The sequence below is a fragment of the Lonchura striata genome, chromosome 5, assembly GCF_046129695.1.
Source record: "Lonchura striata isolate bLonStr1 chromosome 5, bLonStr1.mat, whole genome shotgun sequence".
Classification (NCBI taxonomy): Eukaryota; Metazoa; Chordata; class Aves; order Passeriformes; family Estrildidae; genus Lonchura; species Lonchura striata.
Window position 1 is genome coordinate 51687618 of NC_134607.1, and position 13447 is coordinate 51701064.

At 33.3% G+C, this 13447-nt stretch overlaps 1 protein-coding gene across 2 annotated transcripts in view; it reads right to left on the reverse strand.

Annotated features, from left to right (window-relative positions):
• Positions 1-13447, reverse strand: part of CEP290 (centrosomal protein 290) — a 49448-nt gene that overhangs the window by 28909 nt on the left and 7092 nt on the right. For both annotated transcript variants that reach the window (XM_077783551.1, XM_077783550.1), the window contains 14 exons: positions 11983-12106; positions 11276-11448; positions 10697-10859; positions 9960-10060; positions 9780-9867; positions 9215-9327; positions 8457-8541; positions 7196-7338; positions 6860-7024; positions 5769-5918; positions 4655-4770; positions 3091-3193; positions 1777-2007; positions 568-741 (listed from right to left, as the gene is read on the reverse strand). In XM_077783551.1, the coding sequence (XP_077639677.1) occupies positions 568-741; positions 1777-2007; positions 3091-3193; positions 4655-4770; positions 5769-5918; positions 6860-7024; positions 7196-7338; positions 8457-8541; positions 9215-9327; positions 9780-9867; positions 9960-10060; positions 10697-10859; positions 11276-11448; positions 11983-12106 (1929 nt within the window). The remainder of the gene's footprint in view (positions 1-567; positions 742-1776; positions 2008-3090; positions 3194-4654; positions 4771-5768; positions 5919-6859; positions 7025-7195; positions 7339-8456; positions 8542-9214; positions 9328-9779; positions 9868-9959; positions 10061-10696; positions 10860-11275; positions 11449-11982; positions 12107-13447) is intronic.

Consider the following 13447-nt stretch of genomic DNA (forward strand, 5'->3'; position numbering starts at 1 on the left):
GAAATAGGCAAAGCACATTTCCATACACAAAAAATTCCATAAAATTGACATAGGAGTCCTTCATTCTTAATGACCCATGAAAAATGGGAGGTAGTAACATATCTTTGAAGCCAGCTTCACAGTTCTTGAGAAGAAACTTCCTTCTACTTCAGAATAAAAGTTTCATGGGAAGAGTTAAATATTTGCAGTACCTACAATATTTTGCAAGCACATTATGAACAATCTTTGGCTTCTTTTATGGAAGTAAAACTCCAAAGCTTTACTCTTTTTGGAACTAAACATTTCATTCCTGTGAAAGCTGGGAATTAGTAAGAGCACATACTGTGAGAGAAAGCTTTGAAAGTGTTTACATTCATTCCAGTTTCCTTATGACCTCCAAAACTGAAGATGATAGCAAATATTTCTTCTGCCACCCTTGGTTTAGTAATCAAAAAACTAAAAAAAATTTCTAACAGAACATATCCAAACTTTAAAGAGCAAACAAACAAAAAAGCAAAGAACCAAAATGAAATGCTTTTCTGTCTGCCAAATTTTTCCCTTAGAGTTAAAATGTAACACAAACATTACCTGCATGTGTTCCATATTTGTTGTCCGTTGCACAAGCAAATTATCTTTTTGTAACATCTCTCTGTATTTAGCAGTTAATGCATTGTACTGCTTATTGGCCACTTCTAGCTCAGACAACGGCACACTACCATCCAGCACTTTTTGCAGAGCTGCAATCTTAAAGCAAGCCATTTCCTATGAAAATAATCAGCACAATAGGTTAATAAGGTCACCTAGAAATTTAAATATAAAATTACTGCACGTAAGAAGAATAATACTTAATACAGTGCTTTAGAAACAAATACTTTTTTAACTGTTCATCTTTAAAAATCACCTGCAATAAACATTGACAAAACTTCTCTGATATTCCAACTCTCTGGGTAATTTTATCAATAGTTGCCTCTCAAGGCACAGTCAAAACATATCTTATAAAATTATTACAGGGTCTAGCAACCTACAAGACCAAAACTTAAGACCTGGTTTTATACAATGATCACAGAATCACACCTTCCACAAGACTAGGTTGTTCAGAGCCCCATCCAACATACCCCAAGGGATAAGGCATCCACAAATTCTCTGGGCAACCTTGCCAGTGCCTCACCACCCTCATAGGTAAGAATTTCTTAATAATATCCAATCTAAATCTACTCTCTTTCAGTTTGAAGCCTGTCCCCCGTGTTCTGTCACCATATACCATTGTCAAAAGTCTCTCTCCATATCTTTTGCAGGCTCCCTCCAGATACTGTAAGGCCAGATTTAGGTCACCACAGAGGCTTCCTCATTTCCAGTCTGAATTCTCTTAGCCTTTCCTCATAGTAGTCTCAGTGCTTTGGATGCAGCCCAGGACACGTTTGGCTTTCTGGGCTGTGAGTGCCATGGCTGGGTCATGTCCAGCCTCTCACCCACCTGCAGCCCCAAGTCCTTCTCAGCAGGGTTCCTTTCCATCTGTTCATTCCCCAGCCTGCATAGATACCAGACTACCCCAAGTGCAGCATCTTGCACTTGGTCTTGTTAAACCATATGAGGTTCCCACAGACTCACTTACTGAGCTTGTCCAGGTCACAATACTTATATAAATACAAACAATATTTCTACAAGATTTGTAACAGCAATTAGAAAGCTTTTGTAAAATGCATTCAAGGAACTAGTAATAACTCCATTTAAAAACAAGGGTGTTTCTTTCCCAACTGCAAAAATAAAAATGTGTGTTATTACAACTGTAAACTATACCTTGAATCGTTGCAAGTTTCCAATTTTCCCTGTAACTGCAGTCTCCATATGTGTTATTTCACCCTTTAGTTTATCATTTTCTTTTCTGAGATGCCGTTCCATTTCAAGTAAAGTGGTACACTGCCTTGTTAGTGATTTTTCATTAACTCGTAAAACAGTTATTTTTCTATTATTTTCTGCAAGTACTTTCTTTGTTTCATCAGGATCCATCTGAAGTGCATCGAGTAAATTCTGTAAAACATTTTTTTAACAAGACCCTTGTATATAAACATGGTAAAGCACAACTACATACACAAGATTTCTTGTATATTTTTTAATCTAGGTGGAAAAATTCCATTAATTTGTCTGAAATAATTTCTTTTTGCTAATAAAATATACATACACACTGAACATATGCTCAAACATACAGTATTCTAAGAAAAGCATGAATCTTCAAAACCAGTAGCTATGTACATTTGACCACCTAACTGGAATTTTAATTAATGCTGACACTTTCAAAATTTAGAACAAGAATGATTCTCTGCATTCACTATCATCAGTCTTCCCACTTATACTAGAATAAAAAAAAAAACACTGGAACAATTTTCTACATAAAATAGAAGTCTTGTGGTTCCAAACAAACCCTAATAACCTCCTACTTTGAAGACCAAACCTGTACTTGTAAAAGTAACCACAGGATCCCTTGTATAGGGATCATCACATAACATTTATGTGTATGTGTGCATGTGTAAATCCCAGGAGGGGCAGTGGTAGGGAGAGAGACTGCCTTAGAAGGCATTTGCTCAAAACCGGTAAGAGAAAGGTCACCATTAACCACATTGAAGAGTAACGATAAAATTAGAGACTTCAAATGAAGAAGATGTCAGCTTGAAGACTGGCATAAAAAAGGCATAAAAACTTTTAACAGCAGGGGCAGAAAGGGTTATAATGCAGCACTCAACCTACTTCAGCTTCAGAAGCTTCTCCACTGTCTCTGCATCTTCTACACATTTGCGAGTGACTCTTTCCTGCTGGACACCATGCCTCAGCACTCCAGATAATGGTCTGGGGGTACTAAGTGCAGCAACTGGGGACCCACACCTCATCAGGTGTGTGATGTGACCTCTTGGGGTGGTTTCTCCCCAGACTCGCAGACTGCAGGAAAGCCAACAGGCACACGCAATGCTGGAGCACCTCCACGCCATACACAGCACCCTGGGACATGCACAAGAGGTGTGTGTACACATTTTCCCTAATAAACTAGAGCAGCATATTAAAACCTCCTTTCAATGTCTGAAAATATTTCTGAAAAATGAAAGTAACAAAATTACTTACAGAATATGCCTTTATTTTTGTAGCATCCTCTTCTTTTTGCTCTTCAAGTTTTTTCATTTCCTTTTTAATATTTTCTGATTCTTTTTGCCAGCTTTCCTTTTGACTAAAACAGTAACAAATTTTCATTTATTATAATGAAAGACTGATGATTTTTAAAATTGTAACTTCAACAGCAATTCTGAAATATTGCAAACCAAGGTACTTTTAGCAGTAATATAATTTGAAAAGCACATGATAAATTGTAGATGGATTATGGAAAACAATATCCTCTGTTTAGCCTACAGCTGGATAAATGATGAAAATAATTATTTAGTGTCTTATTTCTTCTTCAAATGTATATTACAGATGCTTAAAGGACATCAACTTCCCACCCTTGTTTTGTTATTTCAGTGAGAACCACACCCAAAACACAAAAAGATGCGGCTTATTCAGCTTCACTTTGGCCTGAACTACTCTCCTCTATTGATTTTTGTTTATTTATTTGGAAAAAAAAAAAACAACTATGATCTTTCATACATGTCTAATAAAGAAGTTCCTATAGATTATATGGCATAGTTTAGGATAGTTTAAAAAATTGTTCATCTAGGGTATTTTAGAAGTGGTATTTTCTCTTCAAAGGGGTATCTAAATTTCTTAAATAATGGAGTAAAATGGAGGAGAATTAAAATTCTTTGAAAGTTACTTTAATGGGATGCCAAGTCAAAGAATCTCTTCCTGTAACTTCAATCCTTATCAGGTTTACAGAAGGAATCTGGAATCATCATTTTATGAAAGCCACTGGAGATATCTCACCTAGTAGTAAATTAGGCAGTATGTTACAGCCTTCAATAAAAAAGATGCCTCTTTAATGCCTAAAAAAAGAGATAACGTTGTCTGGGAATCTTAATCGATTTGAAGAACAAACTGAAGTTTCTGAAAGTTTAAATCCTTATTCCAGAAGCCATCCAGGTGACTGTTCATTCCAATCCAGAGAGTATTCAACTAATAATTTGTTAACTGAAAAATTCAAATTATCATATTCATCCCTATCCTCCCAAAAGATGAAAACACTTTTTAAATTTTTTTGACCATAAGAAAAATTTTATGGAATTTGGGTTCACTGAAGCATCTAAAAGAACTAGGAGTCCGAAAGAAAACCAACCACAAAATCCCAACCACCTGAAATTTTCAGAGATTTCTGACTGTATTTGGACAGCAGTTTGCTTTTTTCCCTCCCCTCCTCTCTGCTCCCAAAAACCTATTAGACTCCATATTTTAAAGCAAAAGAAAGTGAAGTTAAAGAGTCTATCATACCAGGTTCCAGTAAAATTAAAGATATCAGCTGCAGAAAGCACAATAAAATCCTCATGATAAAACATGCAAAGTGAGAAGAATCCAGCAGAAGACAGTTTTGTAGTTTTCTGAATCTTTACAGGACTAAAGAAAACATGGAGTCCCATATCCAAACATGGCAGCACTTATGACATTAACCAAAGAACTATTTCAACACAGCAGCAAATCTTGTTTCAGGACTGTTAAATATTTAGATAATTGAAGTTTCATAATTCTGAAAAGAGTGCAATACCTTTGATATTCTTTATACAGCAAGCCTTGTTGGTGACGAATTACTGAAAATTTTCGCTTGTAGTCCTCCACTGCATCTTCTAATTGTTGAAGCAACTTTTCTTTGTTTTCCAGTTCCTAATTATTATTTTCCAAATAAAAATACAGAAATTATTAATACAGGTTTTAAACATGAAACTAACAATTTAATCAAAACAGCAGTCCTTTATGTTTTCATGATAGATGCTTCTATGTGAACTATGAATATGAAGTATGTATTTTCTTTAGAAGTAACAGATGAAAAAAAATCCAATGAGCTTCAGCATTCACATTAATCGGTGTGAAAGAGAGCACAATTGCACTGCAGGTTTCAGCCCTCAAAATTCAAAAACTAGCTCAAAAAATACTAACTGAATGTCTAACTGGCAAGTGGCATTTTCTTCTCATTTTCTCAAATACTCTTCTACTTTATAAGCACACAAAGTTGAAAAAATATTTTTTTTATTTTTTCATTCAAAAATATCAAAGACAGAAAAAGATAAATTAACAAAAATAAAAAGGTAACTTTTTTTTACTCGAATTCTGAAATAGTTCTTCATTACTACATGCCTGTTTGCTATGCTTCCCATGGCAATCACTGGAATTGGTTTCAATGTATTATGCCTTTATTTACAATTTTTGATGTATTTTTGACAAATAACAGAATGAAAAGTCATATAGTAAATTAATAGAGACCTTGGCTCTATAGGGAAAAACTGTTCAAGTAGGATTTGCACATGCAGACTCAGGTGTGGAATCCAGACAGCAGTAAGAGAGAAGTTCTCATAGAAAAAGTGTAACTGTGGAAGTAGAAGGAAGAGTGGGCAAATATTTAGATCAAAATTCAGATTTAAAACAAAAAAAAAAAAATCGGAATTGCTGTCCAAAATTTAGTTAGCTATTACCTTTCAGGCTTACAGCACAGCAAAATACTTATAGCTTTAAATTACAGAATATCCCAAAGAGTTTAGTAGATACTAGAACACCAAAATCATTTTGGAGACATCTCTCACGTCCATACATGGCATTCTACTAGACTTGAAAGGAATTAAATATCTGTTGCAAATACTCTTTATTTCAAGGAATATGTGAGTTACCTGTGTAAGATGTATTAAATATTCATTCAGAGAATTAATTGTATTAACACTTGAAGGAGCCATTCCTTCTGGAAGATTCACTGTTTGGAAGACAATATTGGCACCTTCTGACTGATGTAGTAAGGAAATTTCATTTTTCATTTGTTCAATCTAAAGACAGGATACAAAACTCTCATAAAGAAGTAGCTCTTGCTATTAGATTAAAAAAAAAGATCAAAAATACATTGCTACATCAGTTGTTATTAACAACCTAACAATTTTCACTTATATTCTAGAACACTCCAATACTTCTTAAAATATCCTTTTAAAAATGCTATGATTTCATAAATCAATAAATGCATAATAAATTAATCCAAATTTATCAAATTACCCCATCAATCAGAGCAACTATACATATCATCACAGTTTTATTCCCAATTGTTTAAAACTTGGTGCATTCCTACTCCTTTAGTAAGATTAACTTTTGGAAAGAATTATTGCAGTGGTTATTTGACAGCTTTTTCTAAATAAATCTTTGTCTTTTCAGTTAATTTAAAAGCTCTCTGGTTCTCTAATAGTACCTAGACCGCTATTTTAGAGTATTAGTTTATCACCAAAGCCGTGATAAAAGGCAAATTTAAACTTAGCTAGCTTCTTGTAAGATAACATTTCATTCATCATTTCCTTCCCTGGAAGAACCATTCCACAGAATAAACTGTACAACATGAAACAAGATATAGGACTTTAAAGAACGACTCATCATTTTCAACAATTTTTGTTACGTATTTATAAATCAAAAATATAAGACTCCTGGCTTTTTTGAAGACATAGATCTGTGAGCTTTTTTGGACACAACTCTCCCCAGAAGACAGGCATGCCTGGTGATTTATATGATGGAATATTGCAAAGATAAAGTAACATTAAGAAGAGTAAGATCTGAAGTTAAAAAGGACAAATTAGTAGGTCCATTATATAAATTTTTGTACGATTTGTACAATGACACTGTTCACATAACCTGAATGCAGTGACTTATAAATCGTGTGGATTGCTCTAAATTATCAGAACAGCCACTTTTGAAGTAGAAGATAAATTATATAAAATAAATTATATACCTTTTCATTGGCACTTGCCAGTTGATTAGACAAACTTGTTGCCTCCTTCTGAGTCTCTTTTAGCTCCTGTCTCAGTTCTTCATTTCGTCCTGTAAGCTGGTCAACCTGGGCTTTCAAGTGCACACTAGCATCAAAGATCCCCTCTGAATTCTTTGACTCCATTGCCTAATGCAATAAACAGTTAATTAACATAACAAAGAAAAAGTGTAGAAAAACTTTTATTTTTTTAGAGTAAACTGGAGCCCTCAAGTTTAGACTACATGAAATTAGCAAACCATAACATTTTATCCCTGTAAATCCTACAAAGCTAAATAATAATTCAGAAGGGAAGCTTACATGAACTAAGCGATCCAGACTAGGGATTATTAAGGCTGTTTCTCCTCCCTTCATACTAGAATCCTTCTGCATTTCCTTGATGGCTTGCAATATTTCTTTCATTCCTTGTTCAAGTTGTTTATTCTCTTCTGATAACTCTTTTACTGTAATAAAATTTGTAAATCTGTTAAAAAGCACTGAAAAATGATTTAAGGCTTCCTAGGACATTTCATGATACTTGTTGATTTGAAAAATTAGAAGAATGTTCATGTTACACATACATAGGCATAAGCAATTATGAAATTAAAATCAAGAGCTGCTAGGAATATCTGGGAGATGTATCTTAGTGATGAAATATCAAAAAAAAAAAAATTAAATGCTTCATGGGACACAACCAACTTCACTGAATCTTACAGTCTTCATTATTTACTTCACTTTAAACATCTGTATTAGTCTGTCTGACTTTTACCAGCTCAGAAACATGGCTGTGTTGGAAATGTCTGGGTGTAACAATGATGTATCTAGGAATTGCCTGAATTACTTCTCCAGAATAAGAAAAAAGGAGCATTTAAATTATGTGACTGTCAAGGACTCTCAAAACTCCTACCACCTGCAGTTTCTCAATGAAATTCCAATTTCGAGCACAAAATAAGAAGTCTGAAAATTAAAAAAAAATGCAACAAACCTGTCAGGACATTCTCTGCATTCAAACTATGTACCTAATCATCCTGAAAACCCAGGAGTGAACTGCCAGGTCTATTTTAAAAATTCAAAAAGAATTTTAAGAATTCATATTTTCTGAGGAAAAAAATTAAGCTTCCTGTCCAGAAAAATTAGAATTACTTTTATTTCTGAGTTTTCAAACAGTGCACTTCAGCTAACATAGATTATATATATAGTAGCAAGTGGCTTCAATTCCCCAATACTTTGTTTCAATGAGAAAAGTCCTACAACAACACAAGATGTATAACTGTTACAAGTGGGATTACTCACATAACGTAAAGCCCTTACTAGGTCCGAATCAAGAAGGAAAAAAATGAGAGATAATATTTTAACGTATGTAGTGTGAATAAACTATGTTTCATGTACTATCACTGGCTTGGTAAGACCATGTATGTATATTTACACATAGATACAAGGATATACACTAATATAAACACAAGATTTTTTTTTACAAGTCAGATATTTATGATCACAGTTATAGAAACAGAACAACTAAACAAGCAAACTATCTACAGGTACTCGAGAGTGTTTCCTAGTTTTAAAACAGGTTGCAACTTACATTTAGATTGAAATTTGGCCATTACAGTCCTGTTTTTCTCCAAATCTCTCTCTCTCTCACGTAATTCAGTAGCAAGATATTCATTCTAAAGAAAAAAAACAAAGTTTCTCCTAGACCAAAACATACACAGAATATAATTTTAGCTGTTTAATATTTTAGTCCCAGACTTTTTCAAATTTGAAATAGGCATTCAAGAGAATTTCCCCATCCACATACTGATTTCTGGCCTAAAGAGGAACAGGAATGTATTCACTGGAATAGTTACAAGAGGTGTATCCCATATAATACTGTTCATAGCAAAATATGTGCTCTTGGGTCATGAAGCCACTGGAATAGTGGTCTGGTACAAACCAGAAGTCTGTGGGGCTTTGTAAGTTGTAGCTCTAGTGATATGAAAACACCAAAAGCTTCAAAATTACATTTGTATTTAACTAGTTGTCGCTCTATCACATAGGCTTAGAACCTAAATGAACTGAAAAACTATTTGTTTTTTTCCAAGTGATCTAAATTCTTATGTATGCCACAAGTTTTTCTAAGAAGATTTCCCACAGCTTTTCTGTTGTCAGCTATATTTTTCTTTGTCTCCAGAATTTTAGCTGGTGCTATTCTATCTGCAAGTGTGTTTCTCCATTTCACATTACATGAGCTGCTAGGATTTATTTACAAAAAATGTAACTATTCACTTGTCAAAATAGGTGCATTTTAATTTTTGAAAGAGAAATAAAAGAAATGGTCATAAACTCGTTTTATGAACATACCTTTGCTTCTACTTCAGCAATGTCATGTCTATTCAAGAAATCCAATTTCCTCGTATTCTTTTCCTTCTCTTCAGTAAAGCTATCAGTCATCTGCATATCGTCAGCATCCAATCCTAAGTGCAAGTAGACGTAAAAGTAATAAATTATTAGGAAATTGTAATTGGTCTTCAATCAAAAGAATATACTCAATTTATTATATTTGAGTTCTGCTTTTCTATCTTTCCATCTGAGCAATGGCATGGAATTGAAATTTTAAGAATTTTGAAACACGTGAATTAAGTATATTTACTGGAAATTTTGGGGAGATCATTCTACACCTATTGCAAGACAATGACAGAAGGCTCAGTGATGCATTACAAGTCATCACAAGTCAAGAAAATACTGATAAGATCAGGAAATCCAAAACCATTCACCTCTTCCTACCGATTCAATGCAATGTATTAAGTGTTTTAATTTAAACAAATGAGTAAATATAACATAGCTACATTAACTATAAAAAGAATTTTTATGCTTAAGTAAAAACAGAATTTTTTTGAAAGGACAGTTTATATTAAAAACACCCTACCTATCGTTGCAACTCTTCTTCCTTTCTCCTGAGTCAGCTTACGAATGTGTTTTTTCAGTTCAATTCTTTCCTCTTCTAGTCTTTCAATCTGCATATTATTATTCACACATCAGTATTCCATTTTGTTCAAATGCATTTTTATTATGTAGCGCTTACACAAAAATAGGATTTATCACTTACCTCTTGCAAAAGGATCTGGTTTTCAGCTCTATATTGCTGATGCTTTAATGCTTTGCTGTTTCTGAATTCATTTAAATCAATCATTGTCTTTTGCTCAAGACCTAAAACAAAACATAACACAGTCATTTATTTCAGAGGAACACAAATGTTAGTTAATCCAGTTAATTTATGTAAGAACATAACTAGAGAAGTGGAGTTAAAAAAATAATTTGTTGATAATTGATTGTATTTCATACAACTATAAAAATATATAACTACCTATATAACATAAACACACATCTTATACTTAAATCTCAGTATACTTTGTATACCTCAGTTACTCAAAACCCAAAATGAAATAAAGTGGCACCTAAAATTAAATGTATTTACATTTAAATTATTTTATTTAAAAATAAGCCGATCTGAAGTTTTCTCTGTGTGTTTCATCTAGCATTACAACTTCAGGATGATATGGTTTCTAAATACCATATTATGAAGTTTCTTACGCAGTGCATGATGGAAGAGGAATCAAAACCAAAAAGGAGTAGAGAACCTATTCTTTACTTTCTTCAGTGAAAGGAACCTGTGAGCCAAGTTCATTCATGCAGTTTGTCCAAACTAATTAAAACTACTTGGGAATATTAGCAGAATATAACAAATTATTTCCAGTGACTTGGCATAGTAAAAAATTTCCATTACAGAATCCTATTTCAATTTTTACAAAACAAATAATTGAACATGTACTAGATACAGCATACCTAAGCGTGCTCTGAGTTCTTCATTTTCATCAAGAAAGTCATTTATTTTAAGTTCAAGTTTATTGACTTCTTTAATTAATGATTCAATCTCATGTTCTCGTATTTTGACTTGCTTTCTTAAATCTTTGATTTCAGCAACAGCTTCTTCCAAACCATATATTCCCTGTAAAAACCCCATACAGGAAGAACAAAACAACCAATAGAAGACTTACTAAAATAGATCATGAATCTTTCTTTCATCATTACGCAGACAAGAAAAAAATGTTTTTCAACCTCTAGCACTCTTCTGCATTATACTTAGTGAAAAAAGTTATTGAATAAAAAGCAAGTCATATAAATCTGTCTTTAGCCACAGAGGAGCCTGCATATTTCAAAAGTGAGTCCTCCAACTACATGATCCTTTGAAGAATTGTATCTTGAGCACTCAATTACTGTTCAATAGGGAAGGGAAGAAGGAAGGGGAAGGGTATCTAAGTAATTTATTTAATTTTTAATCAGAACAATTAAATAAATATGGGAGGACAAAACAAGCTCCTAAAAATAAGATTAGTACCCTCTCCACTCTGACAAACTGCTTACCAGTTCATAGTCTCTCATTCTTTTCAAAGTCTCAACAAGTTCTTTGTCTTTGTCTCTAGCATGTGCTTCTGCCAATTCTGCTGATTTCTCAGCCTCCACAGTTTTCTCCTCTAGCATTTTTAACTTTTCTTGCATATCCCCAATTTGGTTCTGCTGAGCAAGAGATGAGTGACCTGGAAAGAAAAACCTTGATGTTTACAATTGCACTAGGAATTCTTGGTATGTGCCATCAATCAAGATAGAAACATTCCAGAAAATATTATAAATGAGATTTTCATTTCATGCTCTTTTTAATTAGGAAATTATAAGACACTACATATAAGAGGCTGGCTTTTCTTCCCCCTAACATTCATTCAAACAATATTTATCATAGAGTTAGTGCACAGAAGGAACAGCAGAATTTATTTGGAATTGCAAGCTACTACTACTTTTCAATTCTTCATGGAGTTGAGACCTTATATTTTATGCTCTAACTTTTACACGATCAGGTGTAATTCTATTACCCATAAAGCCCACTGAGGTAATCTGGATAAATTTAAACTCTTCATGATGTTTAATAAAAGCAAATTAAGAAGAAATATTAGAGATTAAAATTACTCAAATACTGCATTTTTTTCCCTGTATTTCTAAAAAAGTAAAGAATGCAAAGTAAATTTGTGGTTTCCAATTTTCCTGATTTTGACATTAATACGAAACAGTCATGTTACCTTTATCTTTTTGGAGATCATCTTTTAATTTCTCAATAATGAATGCATTTTTCTCCATTTCTTTGGTATACTGTTCAACTTGTTCAGTGAGCAATCTTATCTGAGCATCTCGCTCTTGCACACCCTATGCATGCAGAAAAAAGAAACTCTATTAAAGGATCCTTCTTTACTGGCAGGCAAACTACCAATACAGAACACCACATGGGAAATGAAAAAATTACATGTAGCTAATACAAAACAATTTATAGAACATCAAATATACTATACTTACAACAGAGAGTTCAGATATTATCTAGAAGTTTGGTACATAAATGCAAAGCAGGAAAAATAAAAGAGAAAGTAAAAATAAAGCACTCAAACACAGAAGAATAAGCAGTATTTCAATATAATGACTTTAAATGGAAACAGTTCCATTTGCCAACATTAGATGAAAAGTTTGCCAGAGTTAGATGAAATACAAGTTTCTTGTCAGCTTTCTCATAAACAATTGCCATTGGGAACTGAGAGATACAAGTTCAAGATAGCAAGGACTAACGATCCATCATACATGACAAGAATTGCAGACAGCCTTTCAGCAAGCCACCTAACTTTTCAAAGTTCATATAGTATCTTGTTTTGGATGCATATACATTCACAGGTACACTAAGACTGTGGAGGTGACTTCTATGTACACTATTGTATTTCTGTACTTGTACATAAACTTCAGAAATAACATGGAAAGCTTAGCATTATTTTTTCTGTGATTAATAAAAAAGTGGTAAAATAAAAAAGAGTCTTAAAAAAAAAGTTACAGGCATTAATAATAATAAAACAGAATGTAATAATAAAACCATAATAATCTCAATTTCAGAACCAATGTTCTGAAAAACAATTTATATGATTTCTTAAAAATATAAACATATTTGAAACCTAAAAGCACAGAGCTTAGCAAAGTTGTAAATACCTAGACACAACCCTTTAGAATATAAGCATACGTTGAAGGATATCAAGCTCAGTCCATTTTGAGTAAAAACCTGAGTAGTAACTTGATTAATTTTTAAATGTCTGCTTAAAATACATGCTTATTTACACAAAACATTTCAAAATGCCATGCTAATAATGCCCCTTTCTTCCCCCAGCCACCACAAAAAAGCAACCTCTATAGCCATCTAATCAGCTAAAACCAAACAACTCTTTATCAAAGTTACTTTCAGTTGCTTTCCTCTTCTGATACCTAAGGCTGATTTGTAATTTGAGGTGTTTTGAGAAGCTATCTATCACTAGGTTTGGAAGACTGCATAATTATATCTCACCATACTGCTCAGTTTACAAGAACGCAAAATGTAACATAAATGTCATTACACATTTGCTTAAAAAACTTGAAGCAAGGCAGGAAATCATCCTGGAATCAGAGAGTATGCTTTCCATAGAGACTATTTCAGGATTCCTAATGGGCCACATTATTCTGGGGAGACAGGGAGGGGGT